The following is a 19,726-nucleotide window of genomic DNA, read 5'->3' as shown; positions in this document are numbered from 1 at the left end:
GGTTGCGTCGTCGCCTTCGCCCGCGACGCGTTTAAATCCGTCGCCGCGTTTCTCATCGTTTCTCGCGCTCTTCGCGTCGTCGATCGCCCGCGCGCGCGTCGCCGAGTGGCGCGTTGCTATTTTTGTCGGCTCGATCCCAAAACGTCGATTTGTTTCCCAACCGACGGGGGAACTTAATTCCGACGGCGTCACATTCGCCCGCGTTCGCTCGCGCCGAGCGCTCGAGCGCACCTCGAACGCCGCGTGCGCTTCACGCGACACAGTCGCGAAGCGCGCGCGCGCGCGCGACGCGATGGCGCTCGAATCGGCGCCGCACGGAGCCGCGCGAACGACGAATGTTGCGCAAAACTCGATGATGTGGCTCGAGCACGAACGACTCGAAGCGTTGCGACGCGCGGAGGCGCTGCGGGCCAAGGTGATGGCGAGCCGACGGTTGCTTAGCGAAGAGTTGACGCGGCGGCGGGACGCGGGACGATCGCACGAGCGGACGCGAAGGGCGATGTATGAACCGTTGGGGACGCGGTCGGCGCGAGGGTCGGCGTCGCCGTCGCCGACGAAGGCGTTCGGACGACGGGCGGAGGAGGAGCGGGCGACGCACAGGGCGAAGACGGAGCGATTGAAAAAGGAGACGACGGATTTGAACGAGCGGTTGGATGATTTGAGGGAGAAGCTGGAGAGGGCGAGTAAAGAGAGCGAGGCGGGAACGTCGGCGTCGACGTCGCCGTTGAAGCCGCGTCCGTCGGCGGGGAACGACGATGCCTTGGTGCGATCTCGACAGACGATGACGGCGCGGTACGAAAGAGATCTTGCGGATACGCGAGAGAGCGCGTTACGTTTGCGCGAAGAGTTGGACGCTGCGAGAAAGGCGCGCGATGAAGCCGTCGAGGCGTTGCGCGTCGCGCGCGAGGAATCTCATCGACTTGCGGAAGCGGCAAACTCGAGCGAAATAGATCGCGTGACGCAGATCGAACGTGCGGTGAGCGATGCTAAGCGCGATTTCGATGCCAAAGTCGCTGCGCACGTTTCAGAGATTGACGAGCTCAAGACACAGCTCAGCAAGGCGCGCGCGGATTTCGACGCCCATCGCTCGTCGCAGAGCAACACCTTATCGTCGCAAATCGCACAGCAGACGACGATTCAGCACAACTTGGTGCAAGAACTCACCGATGCAAAGACGTCAGAGCGCACAGCGAAGATACGAATCAAGGAGCTCGAAGTGCGCGTCGCTGAAGTCACCGCCGCGCTCGACATCGCGACCAAGGAAATGTCCGCTGCGGCGAGAGAGCAAAATGCTGCTGTGCTGATGAAAGAGAAAGCGTTAAACACGAGCTTTGACGAGCGCGAGCACGAACTGGAGCAGAGCCATAAAGAGCTGCGTGACGAGATGGCGCGCGTAAGCGCCGAAAACGAAGCGCGTGTGACGACGATTGCGCGTTTGGAAGGAGAACTCGAGAAAACCGTCGCTGCGCTCGCGGCTTCGGCCAAGGCTGAGCGAGAATCGACGGCGCGCGTCGCCGCGCTCACGAGCGAGCTCGAGCGCGTGAAGACTGCGTTGGCGAAATCGACCGAGGCTTCGACGCTCGAGAGCGAGACTCGAGCAAAGAATTTGGAATCCCGCGTGCGCGATTTGGAATCCGAGCTGAAAGCCGCGTTGGAATCGTACGAGAAGAACGAGAGCGAATATCAAAAACTCATCGAGGAGGTCACGGCGCAAAACACGACGCTTCAAGCGAAGCACGCCGCCTCCACAGACGCATCGATGACGACACTTCGCTCGCAAAACGAGAAGCTGAAGAAAGAAGTGGAGTCGCTCTCGACCGCGCTCGCCGAGCTCGAAGCCGAGGACTCTGGGGGATTATTCGGCGCTCTACTCGGCACCGGCTCGTCCGCCGCGTTCAAGAAGAAGATCAAGGACCTCGAATCCGTCGTGGAGACGGAAACCGCCGCGAAGACCGCGCTCGAGACCAAACTTCGCGAGCTCGCGCTCGAGCACGAGGCGCTCAAGGCGAAAAACGCGCCCCCGTCGACGCTCGGCTCCTTCTTTGGATTTTAGTCCCGCGGCGACACAGGAATCGAACATTATTTACATCGCGCGCGCGCGTCATCCACGCATCGCATCGTCTACGCTAATTTCGCGAACGCTAACACCGCCGAGCAATTCGCGCAGTGGTGATACGTATCCGAGAACGCGTCTCCGCAAAGGCACGCGGATATCCCAAACGTCACGATGGCCGCGAAGCAGCTCGCCGCCCCTCTGACCTTGACCACGTCCGCGGGACCGCTGTGTCCGCATCGCTCGCAGCTCACGATTTGTCGCTCGTGCCCTCGCGTCGCTCCCAAGTACGCCGGCCGCGCCTGACCGACCGGCAAACCCGTCGGTATCTGTTGACTCGGCACCGACGGCTGCGGCGTCTGCGGCGCGTACGCGCTCGGTAAGACGACGACGGTCGTTCGAGCGGGATCACCGTGCGCGACGGTGGCGCCGGCGTGCGGCTGCGTCGGCTGCGACGGCGGCGGCGGTCGGAGCGGCGCGTCTGGGTCGGGGTAGTACTTGTCCATGCCGCGCGGCGCGGCGAGGTGTGACGCGCGGCGAGGCGCGGACGTCGATTTACATCAAGTTTACGTTGTCTACGGGCGCCAACGCTCGAGCGGTAGATTTGGCGACGCACGCGGCGGTGATTCTCGCGAGACGACGCTCGGCGTTTTCTAAAGAGGACGCCGCGGCGCGATGGTTGCCGGCGGCGGCGAGTCTTCGAGCGTTGGAAGCGTCGTCGTCGGCGGCGGCGGTTAAACGCGCGGCGGCGGTCTCTCGACGCCAAGATTTCGACCGGTTTTGCGCGCGAGTGACGGACGATTGTAGCGCGCGCAGGCGTTCGATTTCGTCATCCTTGACGCGGAGACTCGCCGAGGCGTCGGCGACGATGCGGTTCGCCTCGCGGCGCATGGCTTCGGCTTCTTCCCGCGCGCGCGCAACCATGCCTTCGATTTCCACGACCTCGGCGTTGAGTTGGGCCTCGCGCCTTTCAATCTCGAGTTCTCGTCGCTCGAGAGCTTGTGCTCGAGCCGAACTGCCTCCATGGTGACGCATTCGCGCGGCTTCGCCTTGCAACGCGATGGCGCGTACTTTGGCAGCGCTCGCCGTGCTTTCGGCGTCTCTCAATCGCGAATAAGACGCTTTGAGAGCGTCTTCTATGCCGGTGCACGCGGCTTCGAGCCATACGCTTTGCATGGCGAACGCGTGCGGAGTCCCGGCGGCGCCGACGGGAATGGTGATCATTCGCTCGTCGCCCTTGACGACATCGCCTGTTTGCGAATCGCGCACGTCGAACGCATACGTTATGCGCAACGTCGCGGGTCGTCGGTTCGTCGTATTTTCGACGTCTCGCAGAGAGATTTTGGCGCCTAAGCTCATCGGCGCGTTCACGGCGTCGTCTGGAATCAAATCGCACAGATTTTCGCTCACGAGAATCACCAGTCGTTCTTCCCCGTGCGATCGCAGACGTGCTCGAACGGCGTTTGTGACGTCGCGACTCGCGTCGTCAAACGGATGTCCCTCGAGCACGGCGTGTACGATCACCAACATTCGCGCATCGTCACTTTCAGGATCACCGTCGGGGTACAGGCGAGCGCGAAACGCGTTCGCCGCCGCTCGCGCCTCGAGCGCCGAGCGTCGAAGCGAAGTCGCCGCTTCGTCGGCGTACGCCCGACCCATCATCGCGCGTTCCTTCTCCTCCACCACCACCGCGAGCGCGGATGACTCACTCACATCCACGGATGACTCAATCGCATCCAAGCGCTCGATCACGGCTCGCAACCGCACCTCTAGTTCCTCGTTCTCCGAGCGAAGCGTCTCGACTTCGCTCGTCGACGTTGTCAACGCTTCCTCTAACGCCTCCGCGCGCTTACGCATCGCCGCGTCCTCACCATTTACCTGCTGTTCCATGAGATCCATGAGTTCTTTTATTCTCGCCTCTGCCGCGTTCGCGCGTCGTCGTTCTTTTTCCATCAACGTCCGATTTTGATGCGCCACCGCGTTCACCTCGGCGTTCGCTCGATGCGCGCTCGCCGTCGCCGTTCGCATGTGTTCTCGCATCTCATCCAACTCCTCCACCATCCGCGCGCGTTCCGCGTCATCATTCGCATCACTCTCACTTTTTTCGCTTTGCGCGCTCAACGCTGCGACTTTCGCGCGCAACGCGATCAATTCCCGCTCCGTCTCCTCCGCTTTCGCGTCTCGCGTCGCCTCGTCCTCCCCTCGCGTCTCCCTTTCCACCCCCACCGTCGTCGTCTCCCTCGCGTTCGTCGCGTCGCCGCTCGGCGTCGTCGCGGACGAAGATGCGACGTCTCGCGACCGTCCCTCGCGCGCGCGATCGAGCTCGGCGCGCAGTAATTCGCTCGAGTGTTTCGCGTCTTCCAATTCCGTCTGCAACTGACTGATTAATGAATGATAAAAATCGTGCTCAGCCTTGGCGTCGCGCTCTAAGCGCGAGGCGTCGCGCATGAAACGACGCATGGTACGTTCGTTGAGCGCGCGCGGACGCGGGCGGCGCGCAGACGCGCGGATGCGCGGACGCGCGGTGGAATGAGGACGAGACGGGGAGGCGCGGCGCGCAGACGTCGAACGCGCGGACGTCGAACGCGCGGAATCGAACGCGCGACGCGATCGAGTGCGCGAGGAGGATAAACATTTCGAATCTTGTGTAATATTATAAAGCGAGACTACGCGCCAATACAATAAAGTGGAAATACCAAGCGTGTTGGCTCGTTTCGCGATATCGTTCGCCGGCGGCGCGAACGGCGCCGAAGACTTTAAGAATCTTGAAAAGATGTGACGATAAAATCACGTTTTTGTGGATGTGTGTTGCGCTAAAATGGTTGCTGGTGTGTCCTCCTCGTCGCCGTCTGTGACTGTCGCTTAGTACATGAAGGACGGGTCGGATTCCGGAACGCCGGTCAAGTCGATGGAACCGGCGTCGACCGGAGCCATGGCCAACAAACCGATCAACTCACCCGCGAAGGTGGCGATGAGCGGCGCCTTTTGCAAGTTCTTCATGATTTCCGAACCTTCACCCTTACCGATGGCTTGGAGTTGGGTGTTCACGCCGACGAGCTTGTCGAGACGCGCCTTGAACTCCGGGTTGTAGGTGTCGATGACTTGCGGGAAAATCGTCGCCGTCGTCTTGTTGGTTTGGTGAATGACGTGCATGTTGAATTGCGTCGTGTCCAAACCGAGCGATTCGTAGAACTCACTGCGGCCGTGATCGTTCAAGTACATGGTGACGTACACGGACAAGCAGAAGAATCGAGACCAGAGCTTCGCTTCGGTGGTGTTGATCAACTCCGGGCGCGCCTTCAAAATCGCCGAGAAGAAGTCGCCGTGACGGTTTTCGTCTTGGCACCAGTTCTCAAAGTACTTGAACAACGGGTACAATTGCTCGTCCGGATTCGCTTGCAAGTGGCGGTAGATGGAGATGTAACGCCAGTAGCCAATCTTTTCGCTCAAGTACGTGGCGTACATGATGAACTTCGGCTGGAAAAACGTGTATTGGCGGTTCTTGGTCAAAAACCCGAGGTCGAGCGCCAAGTTGAAATCGCTCATCGCCTTGTTCAAGAACCCAGCGTGACGCGCCTCGTCGCGGGACATCAACGTGAAGATCTCCGCCACCGCCGGGGCCGTCTTCTTCAATCTGCGGCCGAGTTCCTTGTACAACAAAAACCCGCTAAACTCCGCCGTGCACGAGCGCTCCAAAAACTCGATGAAAATTCTGCGCGGCTCACCCTTGATCTGATCCGCCGCCGCCTTGAACTCATCGTTGCGCACGAAGTGCTTCTGGTTGAAATCCTCGCGGAACTCGTTCAAGATGGCGTTAATCTCCGTCTCGTCCAAGTTCGGGTTGATCTCCGTGCTGAACAGGCGCTCCATCTCGTCGAAATCCGTCGTGTAAAATCGCGGCGTCAACAAGTTTTCGTTCGCCGCCTCCTTGATACCCTCGCGCATCTTCTTGATCCCAGTCTCCGCGTCCGTCGCCGCGGCCGCGCGGACGACCACGGCGCCTTGGCGTCGCGTCGCCGATCGCGATCTCGACGTCATCTTCGCCACCGGCGTCTTCATCGCGCTCGCGCGCATGGTGAACGCGTGCATGTCGCTCGTCGAGGCGTGCGGTGGTGCGTGCGCAAAGTGTTACGTGCGTCTGCTTTCGTCACGGCGTCGCGAGCGGACGGAGCGGCGAACGCGAGGCGTGCTGTGACGATCGTCGGCGCTTATCCGATGCGGGTCGTCCCGAGGGCGTCCGCGTCGTATGCGCAAACAGTATAGATTTTCTCAGATAAGATCCGATCGCGCGAAATTATAGGTAAACCCTAAAAACGTATCTTGCATATATAATGGCTCTAAAATACGATGTGCGTCATTCCACGGCGCGCAGCCAGCGTCATCGCGGCGAAGATCTCGACCGGCGACCGGCGATCGCGCGCGGGCGGGCGAACGCGCGCGCGCGGATGAACAGTGAAAATCTGTGTGTTACTGCAATTAGTTTGGCTAGGAGGCGTGATTTACATCACGATCGCGCGCAGAGGGTGAGATCGAAGCGTCGAGCGACGCCGCGCGAAGAAATCAGACGCCGCGAACGTCGAAGCGCGCTCGACGCGACGCAAAGCGCGAGGGACGTCGAAGAATTCTAATAATTCAAACGAGCGCCATCTCGCGTTGACTTCGCATCGCGAAGAGTGAAACACATCGACGGACATCTGACTCGAGCGGCGACTCGACGACGACGACCGAACCCTCGGTGCGCGGCGAGCGCGAGCCGTCTGTCTAAACTTCGAACGGGCCGAGCTTGCCTTGGAACTTGATCGACGCCGGGTTGGTGTTCTTGCCGATCGATCGCATGTTCTGGTTGGCACCGACGCGACCCTTGTTCACCTTCTCCGGGTACACACCATCCTTCGGGTGCAAGTATTGCACCTCACCGGACGGGAACACGCGGTAGATGCAGCCGTCGAGCTTCATCTTCGCGCGGAAGTTGTTCAAAAGCGCGAGGCATTGCTCCTTGCGCGCGAGCTTCAACAGGTTCGGGCCCTTGCGCATGATCGCGGCACCACCGGTCTGCGGATGCAAAATACACGTTTCATCACGTCAGTCGCTGTTTCGCGTCCACGATCGCGTCGCGCATCCCCAATCTTTGCCTCTTCGTCGTCGCGTCGTTTCAAAGCGCGCGATATCTTCGCGCGCGCGCGCCTTCGCGCTCGCCTCGTCCACGCACCGGCATCTCGAAGATGGCTTCCTTCTTCGCTTCCCACGTCAGCACGTAGAACTCCTCAACCTACACGCGTCAAACGCATCATCGCATCCGTCAGTCTCGCGTCGTCGTCGTCTTTGAAATCCCCCCCGCGCGCCTCGCGCCAAACGTTCCCATCCCACCGCGCCCGATCGCGCGATTGCGCGCGCGTCGTCGCGCGCGTTCGACCCCCCCCCGATCGCCCGCGCGCCCGCGCCGCAAAGAAACTCGACGCATCGTTCGCGCATCGTTCGCCCCCCCCCCTCCGTTCGCCGGCGCCCCAATCGCCCCAATCATCACCCCTAGGTTCGTCGCGTATCCCGCCCGCGCCTCGATCGTCGCGCGCGTTCGCCGCTCCCTCGTCGCTCGCGCACCTGCGCCTTTCTCAACAGACCGCCGGTGGAACCACCGAAAATCGGCGACGGCGTGTTCGGGTTCAACTTCGGCGCCGTCCACGCCTTCGGCGCCGCCGGCGCCGCCTTCGCGCCCTCCGCCTCGGCGCGGATCGCCGTCGATCGTCGCGCGGTCGTCGATCGTCGCGTGCGCGTCGCGTTCGCGACCGTCGCGCGCGGCGTCAGCGCGGAGCTGGAGATGGCAAACATCGTCGTGTGTCGCGTCCGCGAAGTTCGGGGGCGCGGGCGTCGGGCGCGCGCGTGTGCCGCGCCCGCGTCGGCCGCGCGCGATCGCTCGCGATACGCGCGGCGCGCGAGATACGCCGCGGTAGCGTCGTATGGTGCGCAGTGCGAGATGGGTTTTGTTGATATCACTGCGCGCGTCGTATGGTGCGCAGTGCGAGACGGGTTTTCATATCACTGCTCGCGTCGTATGGTGCGCAGTGCGAGACGGGTTTTGTTGATATCACGTATGGTGCGCAGTGCGAGACGGGTTTTTATACACGACGCGCGTCCGCCGTCGGCGTCGTCCCCATCGCGCGTCACGCGCCGTCGCGACGCCCGGCATGGGCGCGACGCCGCGGAGACGCGCGAAAGCGTCGCCCTCGTCCACGCCCTCGCGCGCGGACGCGATGGCGCGGCTGGACGCGATCGCGCGCGGCGCGACGACGCGCGGTGGGGACGCCGGCGGCGGCGCGACGACGCGCGACGACGACGACGACGACGCGCGCGCGCGCGCGCTCGAGCCAGAGGGCGGGGTAGAGGCGCGCAAACGCGCGTTCGAGGCGCTGCGCGCGATCGAGGGCGCGCTGGACGAGGACGAGAGCGGGAGCGAGGATGGGTGGGACGACGACGCGGGACGCGACGCGGGCGACGGGTTCGGCGACGATTCGAGCGACGATCGCGAGAGCGGACGCGCGGCGAGGCGAGGGAGGGAGCGAGGAAAGCGCGCGGTGCGCGCGGGGGGGGGGAACGACGGACGGTTGCGGATGCGAGGACCGATCGAGATGGAGGGGGAGGAGTACGCGGGACGAAGCGCGTCGAGGCGGGACTTCGCGCGGGACGAACCGGAGGCGGCGCGCGAGACGGATGAGGACGAGAGCGACGACGACGACGGGGACGACGGGGACGACGACGAGGAAAGTGCGGAGGAGGATGGGGACGCGAGCGATGAGGATCCGTACGCGGATGAGGACGACGACGCGTACGAAGGGTACGACGAAGACGCCGCGGCGACGGGATCCGGACGAAGGAACGGCGGCGACGAGGACGACGAGGACGAGGACGACGAGGATCAGAGCGATGAGTTCGACGCGCAGGGCGCGCGGGCGAGAGATTTGTTGGGCGCCGCCACGGAAGGCGACGCAGATCTCGCTCGAGAGCTTCAAGCGTTTCGCGAGGAGGAGGAACAAACGAAGAAGCTCGTCGACACCAAGGCGCAGCACGTCTCGAAAGGTAAGGCGGTTCGCGCGCAACGAACGGTTTGGGAGCGTGCGCTACACGCGAGAATTCGTTTGCAGAAAGTCATGACCGGAGCCGCCAAGTTACCGACGGCGTTGGCGTGCCGAGGACTGAAACGCGCGTCGCCCGAGACGCGCGAATCGTTCGAGACGTTATCCAAAGTCGCACGGAAGACCATGCGAACGCTCTCTGCGCTTCAAACTGCGTTGATGGCGAACATAGCCGACATAGCCTCGACCTCAAATCTCGGCGCGGACGCTACGGTGATTGGTGTGGACGACGACTTGGACGACGCGTGGACGAAGCACGACGCCGGATACAGAGCGTTCGCAAACTACCGCGACTCGACGTGCGATCGATGGTACAGAAAATCCGCCGTCTCCGTGGGTAAAGCGGTCGGCGGAGGCGCGGGCGGCGGTCTGAAGGCGTTCAACCAGTCCATCTCTCAGCAAGTATCGTCCACCATGCGCGCGCCCGCGCGTTTGATTGAAAAGTCGCAGCCGCCGAAGCGCAGCGCGCCGATTCGCGTCGGTGAGCGACGCGCCGCCGTGCGGAGCGAAGAAGCCGACGATGACGACGAGAACAAAGCCGAAACCGTCAACGTCGATGGCTTGGACGAAGGTGAGGCTCGCGAGTCGGAGCTTTACGACGACGTCGACTTTTACGAGCAACTCCTCAAAGAGTTCCTCGAGAGCGGCAACGACGCCGGCGTCGCCGGTGGACCTTCCGTCGTCTCCAAACAAATCAAACGTCGCAAAAACGTCGATCGCAAGGCGAGCAAGGGTCGAAAGATTCGTTATCACGTCCAGGAACCGCTCGTGAACTTTACGCAGGCAAACGACGTGGAAATTCCGGCGTGGGCAGAGCGCGTGTTTTCGCAACTCTTCGCCTCCAGCGCGTGAGCGTCGCCGCGCCATTAGATTCTATTCATTTCAATAGCACACCTCATTCACCGCGGTCGTTCGTCGCGAGCGTACGCTTCCACTCGATTCCTCTCGCCGCCGCCGCTCGACGCGCCACTCGCCCGCGCGCCGCGCATCACCGCGCGAACCATGTTTCGCGCGGCGAACGGCTCGCGCGCGCTCGTACCGTCGTCCTCGTCGCGCGCGCGTCGCCACGGCGTCGACAGAGGCGTCGCGCGCGCGATGTCCCCGTCGTGGTTTTCTCAACGCCGCGCGCCCTTCACGGACGCGCAAACGTCGTCGTCGTCGCTCGAGGATGAGTTACGCGCGGCGAGACGCGCGCGCGGTGATGTCATCGCGCTCGGGGTGGATTACGGCGCGCGCAGGGTCGGTCTGGCGGTGTCGAACGGTGGCGCGGCGCCGCGGCCGCTGCGAACGCTGACGCACAGCGGGACGGCGACGACGACGAGCACGGTCAGAGCCATCTTAGACGTCGCGCTGGAGGAATGCTGCGATAGAATCGTGGTTGGAATTCCGGTGCCACCGGGGAGGGCGGCGAAAGATCGTCGCGGACGCGGGAGAGGGGCGGTGCAAATGCACGCGGTGTGCGCTCGATTCGCGGGAGAGGTGGCGGACGCGTGCGCGCGTTCGACGAACGCCGAGACGAAGGCTTTGGTGGTGTACACGTACGACGAGTCTAGGACGAGTAAGGAAGCGTCGGAACGCATCGCGACGAGTGGGGGGTCGAACGAGAACGGGGCGCTGGATTCGGCGAGCGCGGCCATTCTGTTGGAGAGATACTTTGACGGATCGTACGGCGAGGCGAAACTCGTCAAAGCCGCGAACGGGTAGCGTGATGTGATGCGTCTCGTGTTGTAAGGTGTAATTATACAGTTCTAGCGTACATTCATTCTATCGGCATCTAAGTTTTCGTCGTCTTCGTCTTCGTCGTCGTCGTCGTCGTCAAACTCGTATTCATCGTCGCCTTCGTCTTCGCCCGACGTGTTTTTCGCCAGGCGTTCTAGTTCGACGCGCAACTGTCGAATTTCTTCCGTCTCGTTATCGACGTCCAGCGACTCATCCAGCGCCTCGATGCGTTCCATGTCACGATTTGCGCGCTCTTCCACTTCAGCGAGCATCTCATCCACAGATTTCACGCGATAATCCGACGGAATTTCGAAGAAGCCGTCTCGCAACTTGGCTTCCCGAGCGCGCTTGTCGAGCGCTTTGAAATCTTTAAATTGCACTTGGGCGTAAATCGTGAGCATAAGCGGGACTTGGATCTTCACCGGAAACATGTTTTCGTGGTTTGAGCACCAATACTTCACCACGCGGTTCACGTGCGCGGCGTTTTTATTCGCACGCTCCAAGACGTCCAAAATCTGCGACGCCTGACTCGCCTTTAAAGGGAAGTCGCGCACGAGCCAACATCGCGCCGACATCTTACGAAGACGCTGTGGCATGTCCTTACTATCATCGATGTTTAACCCGGATTTATCTTTCGAAGACTCGCCCAAAGGTGCGCGCGTGACGACGTTTTCTCGCGCGTCGTTCGCGCTCTCCACGTACTCCTCAAACGAACCGTCGAGTTTAAATCCCCCTCCCGGCGCCACAGTCTCGCGCGCCAGCTTCGCTGTCGCCTCCCAAATTTCCGCCTTGCGTCCTCCAATCCACGCGCTGGCTTTTCCCGCGATCCATCCTTTCACCGGTGCGAATTTGAAACCCTCCGTTCGCACCTTCTTCTTCGCCGCACCCTCGGCGAGCAACGCGTCCGTGATCGCGTCAATCATCTCCTCCTCCGTGAGCGGCGGCGCATCGCTCGTCGACGCCGCGTCGGCATCATCGCCGTCCCGTCTCGTGGGTTTTTCCATCGCGTTCACCACCTCTCGCGATTCGTGATCGACGAACCAAAGCGCCGCGCGTTCGCCCGCGTCGCCGTCGTAAATCAAGCTAAACTTCCCTCGTCGCCATTTCGGCATCATCGACCGCACCAACGCCTCGGAATCGATCCCTCTCAACTCGCCGTCGATTCTCAGCTTTTTCCCCACGCACGTCACCGCGTACGCGTCTCTGGGCGCCACCATCTTAATCAAAGGCGCCAACACTCGCGAACCGAACCGCCACGCCGCGCGCGTCTCAAAATCCCCCACGCCCTCCACCGCCCGCGCCATCTCCGGTCGAATCTCTCGCGCCAACCTCTTTTCTCTCGCTCTGTTCGCCTCCACGAGCGCTCTGACGCACGCGCGCGCCCTTCGATCCGTCGCCAACCGCGTCGCCGTCCAGCCCCTCGCGTCTCGCGCCTCCGTCGCCACCCGCGCGCTCGCCGCCAGCGCCCGCGTCGCCCCCACCGCGCGCCTCAGCGCCGCGACGTGCAACGCGCAGTGCCCGGCGTCGTCGCGCGCGTTCGCGTCGACGTCGTCGCGCGCCAGCAGCGCTCGCACCGCGTCGACGTCGTTCTCGAACGCCGCGCGGTGCAACGGAAATCGCGCCGCGTGCGCGCCGAGCGCGTCCTCGAACGCGTCCGATCGCGCGTCGTCGCTCGAGGCGTCGTCTGCGTCGTCGCGCGCGTCGTCCAACGCGTCCTCGAACGCGTCGTCGCTCGACATGTCGCGAATGAGTGACGCCCGCGCGCGCCGGCGCGCATCGCGACGGCACATCGCGACGCCATGCGCGCGCGTCGCGCGCTCGATCGCGTCCGAGCGGCGCTGAGACGCGCGGCGTCGTCGCGAGCGCCCGTCGACGCGAGCGACGCGCGCAGCGCGTCGCTGCGCGCGCGCGCCGAGGCGGCGAAGCGCGTCGGGCGCACGCGCGGCGAGGCGTCGTCCGAGCGCGTCGCGATGACGATGGGCGCCGACGGCACGGCGCCGAGGTTTTACGAGCGCGTCGACGCGCGCGAACGCGACGCGCGCGACGGGACGTGGCGCGTCGAGCTCGACGCGCGCGCGCTGCGAACGCCGAAGCGAAACGAGTACGCGTTCGCGACGGAGGGATTGGCGCGCGCGGTCGCGGCGGAGTGGGACGCGCAGGGCGAACGCATCGCGCCGTTTACGATGCCGCTGACGTCGCTGAGCGCGACGGCGATCGATCACATGGGAGACGCGGAGACGCGACGGGTGCACGTGGAGACGCTGCTGAAATACTTTGGCACGGACGCGACGCGGGTGCGAAGCCCGGACGAGGCGACGGCGGCGAGGCAGGCGAAGGCGCACGATCCGATCGTGGCGTGGGCGGAGCGAGAGTTCGGACCGGTGGAGACGTCGGATTCGATCTTTGGACCGGGAACGAGCGAGAAGACGGTGGAGGTGCTGCGGCGGCGGTTGCACGCGATGTGCCCGTGGGAGCTGACGTGCGCGTTCGCGCTGAGCGCGGCGACGAAGTCGTTGTTGATAAGTTTGAAGACGCTTCGAGGAGGGCTGACGGTGGATGAAGCCATCGCGGCGGCGCGCGTCGAGGAGGAGGCGCAGATCGAGGAGTGGGGGTTAGTCGAGGGAGGGCACGATCTCGATCAGTTGGATATTCGCGTTAAAGTCTCCGCGCCGGTCGTGCTGATGAAGCTGAGGCGTGGCCAGAAGAAGAACTGAGTAGTGTGGTTAGGAGTTTATTTAATATCACATCGATGTTTCGCGTCAGTTTGTTTCTTGCAGCGCGCCTCGTCGAGAACGAGACTTGCGTTCGGGCGTGACTTTCGGAAGCGGCTTCTTCAAGTCGTCGTCTTTCAGCTTATCCGCCGCCGCAGTTTTGCTCGCGCGCGAACGAGACTCGCGCGTCGGCACCGCGGGCGCGGCTTTCACCTTGGCGGCTTTCACTTTAGAACCGCAAAACGGTACGTCAGCGCCGTTGGCGAGCTCCTCTGCGTACTCCATCACGGCGGCGCGAACGTCGTCGTTCATCTGCGTCGATAAGTCGTCGTCATCCGCTGGAACGGCGATTCCTTCGCTACCTTCGGTTTCGGGCGCCACCGTCTTTTGTGTCGCAAGGCAATTCGAGCGAAGACGTTCTGCCGCCATCGCCAAATCCTTGGCCGCAGACTTTTCCTTTGTTCGCTCCGCCGCGAGCACGGCGGCGTGCCAAGCCTTGGTTAACGTGTCGTTCAGCTCGACCTTTTCAGCGACGTCGACTTCGTCTCGCGTGGATTTCACTGGAACGACAGATAACACGCGAGCGATGGCGTTGGTGTACGCCTTGGCGAGCGGTGCTTGCGCGCCAGATGGCGTTTGCTTCGTGCTTAACGCCAGAGATTCGTTCGCCAACGCGAGGGCGAGTTCGGCGCCGCCCGCCGTCGGTTCTTCGGACGCGGTGAGAAGTTGCACGAGAAGGGCGGCGACGCGCGACAAGCCCTTGATCTTAGCCGCGGCGCGCAAAGCCGGCAGGGCGCAATCCGCGAGCAAGCGTCGACGATCCTCCGGCCCGCTTGCGAGCGCCGGGAAGAAGACGGCCAAGCATTGTGCGAGACGCGGTCTTCGCTGCGCATCCGCCGCAAAGTAGCTGCCAAGCAATCGCGAGACAACCGCCGCAGCGGCTTCAAACGCGCCTTCACCGCGACGAAGGATGATTTTGCAGAGCGACTCCGCGGCGACGGTGCCGACGCTTTCCTCCGCCTCCACCGCCGCGGCGGCCTTGGTGGCATCCACGTCTTCAACATCTACGTCTTCCAAATCATACGCGTTCGCTTTGAACACAAATGGTTTTCCTTCTTCATCGAGGCACTTCATGAGTGCAATCTCGAGAGGAAGACTCGCGTTGAATGCGGATTCAGTGACGTCTTCATCCTCCGGATCGACGAGGACGCGATATTTGTCCAGCGCCGCGGGACCATGAAGAAGCGCTGCGTCGCCGAGCGCGCGAGCCGCCATGCATCGAACGGGCGCGGCATCGGCACTTAAGGCCGTTCGCAGAATCACCACCGCGTCAGGGTTGATGACGCCTTGAGAAGCGAGTAAGAGACCCAGCACGCGCATCGATTCCCGGCGAACCGCCGTGGTGGAGTGCGTCACCGCGGGCTTGATCAAAGAGTCCATCACGGCTTCGGCGGCGACGGATGGTAAACGCTTCGACGTGCGCTCGAGCAAAGAACCCGCGATGTACAACGCCTGCGTGAGCGATTCGGCAGTACCAGACATTTGAAGAGAATCTGCGGCGTCCAAAACGAGACCGGCGAATTCGGTGGAATCGTTGGCGACGAGACGAGCAATTTCGACGAGCGCGCTCTCCCACTTGCCATCACCCCCGCACGCGTACGACGATCCGTGCGAATTCACCACGGGTTTGACGTGAAGCTGCTCAGCGACCAAGTTGATGGCGCCTCGTCGAATCGCACCGTCGTTCAGATCGACGCATTTGAGAAGAGGTAGGAGTTGTCTCGCCGCGAATTTCCCTTCCGCGCTCTTCGCGTGCGAGCTCACGATGCTCAGCAAATCCATCGCCGTCGGCGGTAACGCCGATTCCATAGCTTCGATCATCTCACCGACTTCGGCGACGGCGATTTCCCGCGCTTGACCGACCGACTGCGCCGAATTTGCGCCCTTGACGGCGGAGGCTTCGGCCAAATGTTGCAAAACGACGCGCCAGTACAACCCTTCTTCGGGCGTCATGAGACCGTCGACGTCGATGTCGCGTTTCAAACCTTTCGACACCAGCTCGACGTCTTTGCACACGTCCATAGGCTTGATGCGACCGATGGTGATGAGTTCCTTGAGCGCGAGCTCGGCTTCGGATTCGTTGGACTCGACGTCGAGCGCGGTGAGGAATTTCACGACGTCGCCCTGGAATGCTTCGAGCCATCGCTTGAGCATCTCGACGCTCGCGCTTCGAACCATGGGTGCGCGATCATTCAAACCTCGACGCAAAACCAAGGCACGATGCGCGATAGACACCGACTCGACGGGCACCTTGGACGTGAGCGCCAAAAATGCGATGCGACGAACGTCCTCCGCCACGTCCCGCGTGCGTTCTACAACGCACGGAATCGTGTAATCAGAGATCGCGAGCGAGCCCAAAATCGCCTTTCGCACCTCTTTGTTCTTTTCGCTTCCGAGCAACTCCACGAACGCTTGCGTGATGTCATCCTGCGAGAAATCTTGCGTCTCCCCTCCGTCTTGCAAACGACTCAGCGCTCGCGCCGCCTGCGCCCGCACCGGCGGCATCTTATCCCGAATCCGCTCCAGCATCACGTCCGTCATGCGTTCATACAACTCATCGCTCACCTCAGCGTCGGCACCGAGTCCATTCAGCACACCCGCGATGATTTGACACGCGCGGAATCGCACCGCCTTGTCCTTCGCTCCGTGCAAGTTGAGCAAAAATCCCAAAAACGCCTCGTTGAACTCATCCGCGTCTTCCTCCATTCCTTCCTCGCGCCACGCGCAAAAGGTGACGATAAATCGTACGACACGTTCGGTGCACACGTCTCGCTGCGTCTCGTTCGAGCGTTCGCCGCGTTCGGTCAGTCGTCGTCCCGTCTCGCGCGCTCGCCGCGTCCCGGCGTCATCGTTCCATCGCATTCGCATCTCACACGCGCGTTTCCCGCCGTCTCTGATCGTCCACATCCAACGAACGACGACACCGTATCGTCCGCGCGCGTGCGCGTCGCCGCGGCGTCCAAGCGTACCTTGTACTCGAGCAAAACCGGCAAGATTGCGTTACAAAACGTCGGTAAAAACGTCTCTGGGTCTTCGTTTCGCACCGCGCACAGCGTCTTGGCGCCGCGCTTGTGCGTCGTCAACGAGATTTGCGCGTCGTTGAGACATTTTGGGATCGTTTTCGCGAGATCCATCGCGCGCGCGCGCGATGCGCCGAGATGTGCGGTCACGACGATTCATTTTCACCACGCGTAGTAAAGTCTAACCGACTTTTAGTCCCCCCCAAACCGCGCGGTCGGGCGAGGCGCGCTCGGGCGAGGCGAGGCGAATGATTTCGAAAACTTTCGTCAGACTACAGATTAAAATATAGTGATGAATTACGACGCCGGCGCGTACTGCGTTTGATCGAATTGATCGTCGTCGTCGTCGTATTGCGACCACTCGGGCAACGGCGCGTCGCTCACGGGGAACGCGCGAAGCATGTCGTCTTCGTCGATGTTAACGTCGGTGTCGACGTCGCTGACGCTGTCGCAGACTTCGTCGGGATCGAACGTCAGCCCGACGAGCTCGGCGAGGGAGCCGATGGCGCGATCGGGGAGCGCGTCGGCGAGCGATTCGTCGGCGTCGGCGAGCAGACACTTTTCTCTGAGCTGTTCAGAGTCGGTGACGCCGGTGAACACGAGGGCGGTGAGCCCGGCTTTACCCGCCTTGCCGAACGCAATGTCGGTGTCTATTCTATCGCCGACGACGAGCGTGCGGGACATGTCGATGTTGGTGTGCTCGCAGAGCAAATCCAACATGAACGAGCTCGGCTTGCCGCAATAAATTTCCGGCTGCTCGCCGCACGCCGTCGCGACCGCGTTCACGATCGCGCCCGCCCCTGGATACAGCGCTCGACCAATCTTATCCCCCGCATCGGGATTCGTGGCGATGAACAGCGCCCCGCGCTGTATCTGCAGCGACGCGTACGCCAATTTCGCAAACGTAAACGCGGAATCGCTCCCAACCACCACCGCCCCGACGTCGTTCTCCGGATCCAACCACTCCTCCATCTCCTCCCAATCTCTCCCCGTGCACCGCACGCTGTCGTACACCCCCGCCTCAACATCAATCCCCGCCTCCTCCATCTCCTCCATCACGCCTCTCTCACCGATCACGTACACCTTTTTCTGTCGCGCGTCTCCGACTCGTTCTCCGTGTTCCCCGCGCGGCTCCGCGTCGTCCCCGTCCTCGATCTCATCGAACCTTCGCTGTTTCAGGTACATCGCCGCCGCGTACGCCGACGTGTATATCTCATATTTCGACACGTCCACACCCAGCGACGCGAATTTCGCCGCGTAGTGCGCTCGCGACTTGGTCGAGTTATTCGTCGCGAAAAAGACCCTCTTCTTCTTCGCCCGCAGCGCCTCTATCGCCGCTTTCGCCCCCGGTATCAGCGCGTCGCCGTTCCAGACGACGCCGTCGCAGTCGATGACGACGCTGTCGACGTCTTCGTCGAGCTCTCTCGTCAGCCCGTCGCGCGAGGTGACGAGAACGCGCTGCAGGTGCTTCGAGTCCGCCGCCATCGTTCGAACGGCGTCGGCGCGTCCGCGCGGCGTCGGCGCGCGTCGCGACGCGTCGAAACGCGCGCGACGGCGCGGCGCGCGCGTCGAAACGCGCGACGCGCGCGCGAGCGACGCGGAACACGCGGGCGCGGACATCGAGCGACGCGGAATGCGGCGCGCGCGCGAGGGTTCTGGAATGCGTCGACCGCGGCGGGAATAGATTGATGGGGATTTATACGCTATAATATGTGTCGTATGAAAGATGGAAGGCGGGACGGCGACGCGCTAGGGGAACGCGGGACGGGTCTCCAACACGCGCACGTCGTCGCCGACGCGCAACACGACGGTGGCGTCCTGCGTCGAAGGGACGAGTAAATTCCAACCGAAAAACGGGGACTGGCGCCAGAGACGATTGGCGGTTCGTAACGCGGCGCCGGAGCGCGCGCGACTGAGCGCGCGCGCCAGAGGCGCGCCGAGCGCGGGAGAACCGACGTCCGGATCGACGAGGGGAATCGAACATCGCGAACACGGCTTGCATAACTCGGCTTGGACTTCGCGCGCGCCGAGGGCGATCACGGACCACGTGTCTTCGGCGTAGGCTTTGGCGTCGTCCACGACGACGTTGCCGCGAAAGCGTCGATTGTCGACGACGACGGGCGCGGCGTTGGATTTTTCAGTTTCCTCGCGCACGAGTTCGTGCATCGCGCGCACGGAGGCGGCGTTGACGAGTAACATCGGATATCCATCGCTCAGGGTGGTCGTCGCGCGACGCGAACCGTAATTCTCTGACGTTAAACGCGTGACGTCGTCGTCGACGTCTAAATCGTCGGCGTCTTGCGGCGCGCTCGGCGCGCCTCCCTTTCCCATCCATCGCACGAGCTCGTACGCCGCCCCATCGCCGTCCGGTGTTTGATTCAAAAACTCACTGAACCATCGCCCGGCTTCGTCGCCGCATTTCGCCGCTTTCCCGCGCCACTCCCAACACTCCACGTTCGTCGCCGACGTCGCCGTCCCGCTCGCGTCGTCCAAATCCACCTCCACGCGCAATTTCGTCGCCATGCTCGACGTCTCGCACGTCAGCGCGAACTGGCGCACGGTGCGATCGGTGAACGCGTCCGGTGGCTCTATCGCGCACGCGACGAGGGATAAACGCGGGTGCGAGCGTTGGCTGATGAACTTTCCATCGACAGCGTTGACGACGCAAAACAGCCGATCGAACGCTAATCCCGTGGACGTCAGCGCGCAGGCGTCCAGGGAAACTCCGGCGCAGCTCTTGACCGGGTACGAACAGAGTTCGGTGATCTTCGGGCTCATCTCGAGGCGGCGTGTGCGGAGCGTTAAATTATTTTTGTCGTCTTCGTCGCGCGAAGGCGCGCGCTGGCGCGACGCGGCGATGCGATCGTCGGCTCGGGGACTCGAGGCGACGGTTCGATTCGCGCCGCGGGGACGCCTCGCGCGCGACGACCGGATCGCGGTTTCGCGCCGACGTCGACGCGACCCGTCTCGGCGTCGTCGCGTCGCGAGCGATGTAGTTGCTCTTTCGCGTACGTCCAGATCCTGGGCGCGAACGCG

At 62.7% G+C, this 19,726-nt stretch overlaps 11 protein-coding genes across 11 annotated transcripts; 4 read left to right on the top strand and 7 right to left on the bottom strand.

Moving 5' to 3' along the window:
• Positions 1 to 781: 781 nt before the first annotated feature.
• Positions 782 to 2,053, top strand: OSTLU_93746 (predicted protein; the record flags this gene model as incomplete). Its single annotated transcript, XM_001421489.1, has 1 exon — positions 782 to 2,053. The coding sequence occupies one exon, from the start codon at positions 782 to 784 to the stop codon at positions 2,051 to 2,053; it is 1,272 nt and encodes a 423-aa protein (XP_001421526.1).
• Positions 2,054 to 2,121: 68 nt separating this feature from the next.
• OSTLU_18213 (predicted protein) lies at positions 2,122 to 4,513 on the bottom strand (the record flags this gene model as incomplete). Its single annotated transcript, XM_001421315.1, has 2 exons — positions 2,122 to 2,502; positions 2,624 to 4,513. 2 exons carry the CDS (start codon positions 4,511 to 4,513, stop codon positions 2,122 to 2,124), a joined length of 2,271 nt encoding a protein of 756 aa, XP_001421352.1.
• A 168-nt stretch (positions 4,514 to 4,681) lies between these two features.
• OSTLU_47501 (predicted protein) lies at positions 4,682 to 6,058 on the bottom strand. The gene has a single exon (XM_001421314.1). The coding sequence runs from the start codon at positions 5,996 to 5,998 to the stop codon at positions 4,916 to 4,918; it is 1,083 nt and encodes a 360-aa protein (XP_001421351.1). The 5' UTR covers positions 5,999 to 6,058; the 3' UTR covers positions 4,682 to 4,915.
• A 445-nt stretch (positions 6,059 to 6,503) lies between these two features.
• Positions 6,504 to 7,918, bottom strand: psaD (psaD, PSI-D, subunit II, photosystem I protein). The gene is made up of 3 exons (XM_001421313.1): positions 7,652 to 7,918; positions 7,263 to 7,322; positions 6,504 to 7,105 (listed from the first exon to the last, which is right to left on the bottom strand). The coding sequence occupies exons 1-3, from the start codon at positions 7,877 to 7,879 to the stop codon at positions 6,815 to 6,817; spliced, it is 579 nt and encodes a 192-aa protein (XP_001421350.1). The 5' UTR covers positions 7,880 to 7,918; the 3' UTR covers positions 6,504 to 6,814.
• Positions 7,919 to 8,676: 758 nt separating this feature from the next.
• On the top strand, positions 8,677 to 10,032 carry OSTLU_89208 (predicted protein; the record flags this gene model as incomplete). Its single annotated transcript, XM_001421488.1, has 1 exon — positions 8,677 to 10,032. One exon carries the CDS (start codon positions 8,677 to 8,679, stop codon positions 10,030 to 10,032), a length of 1,356 nt encoding a protein of 451 aa, XP_001421525.1.
• A 243-nt stretch (positions 10,033 to 10,275) lies between these two features.
• Positions 10,276 to 10,884, top strand: OSTLU_27647 (predicted protein; the record flags this gene model as incomplete). The annotated part of the gene is made up of 1 exon (XM_001421487.1): positions 10,276 to 10,884. One exon carries the CDS (start codon positions 10,276 to 10,278, stop codon positions 10,882 to 10,884), a length of 609 nt encoding a protein of 202 aa, XP_001421524.1.
• A 44-nt stretch (positions 10,885 to 10,928) lies between these two features.
• Positions 10,929 to 12,227, bottom strand: OSTLU_93744 (predicted protein; the record flags this gene model as incomplete). The annotated part of the gene is made up of 1 exon (XM_001421312.1): positions 10,929 to 12,227. A coding segment is annotated over one exon (1,299 nt), but the record flags the coding sequence as incomplete, so codon positions are not given.
• Positions 12,228 to 12,875: 648 nt separating this feature from the next.
• OSTLU_43255 (predicted protein) lies at positions 12,876 to 13,613 on the top strand (the record flags this gene model as incomplete). The annotated part of the gene is made up of 1 exon (XM_001421486.1): positions 12,876 to 13,613. The coding sequence occupies one exon, from the start codon at positions 12,876 to 12,878 to the stop codon at positions 13,611 to 13,613; it is 738 nt and encodes a 245-aa protein (XP_001421523.1).
• A 30-nt stretch (positions 13,614 to 13,643) lies between these two features.
• CPG3501 (predicted protein) lies at positions 13,644 to 16,820 on the bottom strand. Its single transcript, XM_001421311.1, has 2 exons — positions 16,640 to 16,820; positions 13,644 to 16,382 (listed from the first exon to the last, which is right to left on the bottom strand). Exons 1-2 carry the CDS (start codon positions 16,802 to 16,804, stop codon positions 13,659 to 13,661), a joined length of 2,889 nt encoding a protein of 962 aa, XP_001421348.1. The 5' UTR covers positions 16,805 to 16,820; the 3' UTR covers positions 13,644 to 13,658.
• A 437-nt stretch (positions 16,821 to 17,257) lies between these two features.
• On the bottom strand, positions 17,258 to 18,112 carry OSTLU_5787 (predicted protein; the record flags this gene model as incomplete). Its single annotated transcript, XM_001421310.1, has 1 exon — positions 17,258 to 18,112. A coding segment is annotated over one exon (855 nt), but the record flags the coding sequence as incomplete, so codon positions are not given.
• A 327-nt stretch (positions 18,113 to 18,439) lies between these two features.
• Positions 18,440 to 19,468, bottom strand: OSTLU_18206 (predicted protein; the record flags this gene model as incomplete). The annotated part of the gene is made up of 1 exon (XM_001421309.1): positions 18,440 to 19,468. One exon carries the CDS (start codon positions 19,466 to 19,468, stop codon positions 18,440 to 18,442), a length of 1,029 nt encoding a protein of 342 aa, XP_001421346.1.
• Positions 19,469 to 19,726: the final 258 nt, after the last annotated feature.

This window comes from Ostreococcus lucimarinus, chromosome 14 (assembly GCF_000092065.1).
Source record: "Ostreococcus lucimarinus CCE9901 chromosome 14, complete sequence".
In the NCBI taxonomy this organism is placed as follows: domain Eukaryota; kingdom Viridiplantae; phylum Chlorophyta; class Mamiellophyceae; order Mamiellales; family Bathycoccaceae; genus Ostreococcus; species Ostreococcus sp. 'lucimarinus'.
The sequence above is the reverse complement of the archived record's forward strand: the minus strand, read 5'-3'. Positions and strand labels throughout refer to the sequence as shown.

Bases quoted from the DNA above. Each gene is read 5' to 3' on its own strand.
- OSTLU_47501 (XM_001421314.1), bottom strand. From the start codon at position 5,998: ATGCGCGAGGGTATCAAGGAGGCGGCGAACGAAAACTTGTTGACGCCG.
- psaD (XM_001421313.1), bottom strand. From the start codon at position 7,879: ATGTTTGCCATCTCCAGCTCCGCGCTGACGCCGCGCGCGACGGTCGCG. The intron at 7,323-7,651 runs GTGCGCGAGCGA...TGACGCGTGTAG, and splicing joins GTCTGTTGAGAAAGGCGCAG to GTTGAGGAGTTCTACGTGCT. The intron at 7,106-7,262 runs GTGCGTGGACGA...TTGCATCCGCAG, and splicing joins AAGCCATCTTCGAGATGCCG to ACCGGTGGTGCCGCGATCAT.
- CPG3501 (XM_001421311.1), bottom strand. From the start codon at position 16,804: ATGGATCTCGCGAAAACGATCCCAAAATGTCTCAACGACGCGCAAATC. The intron at 16,383-16,639 runs GTACGCTTGGAC...GCGTGGCGCGAG, and splicing joins CGGTTTTGCTCGAGTACAAG to GAAGGAATGGAGGAAGACGC.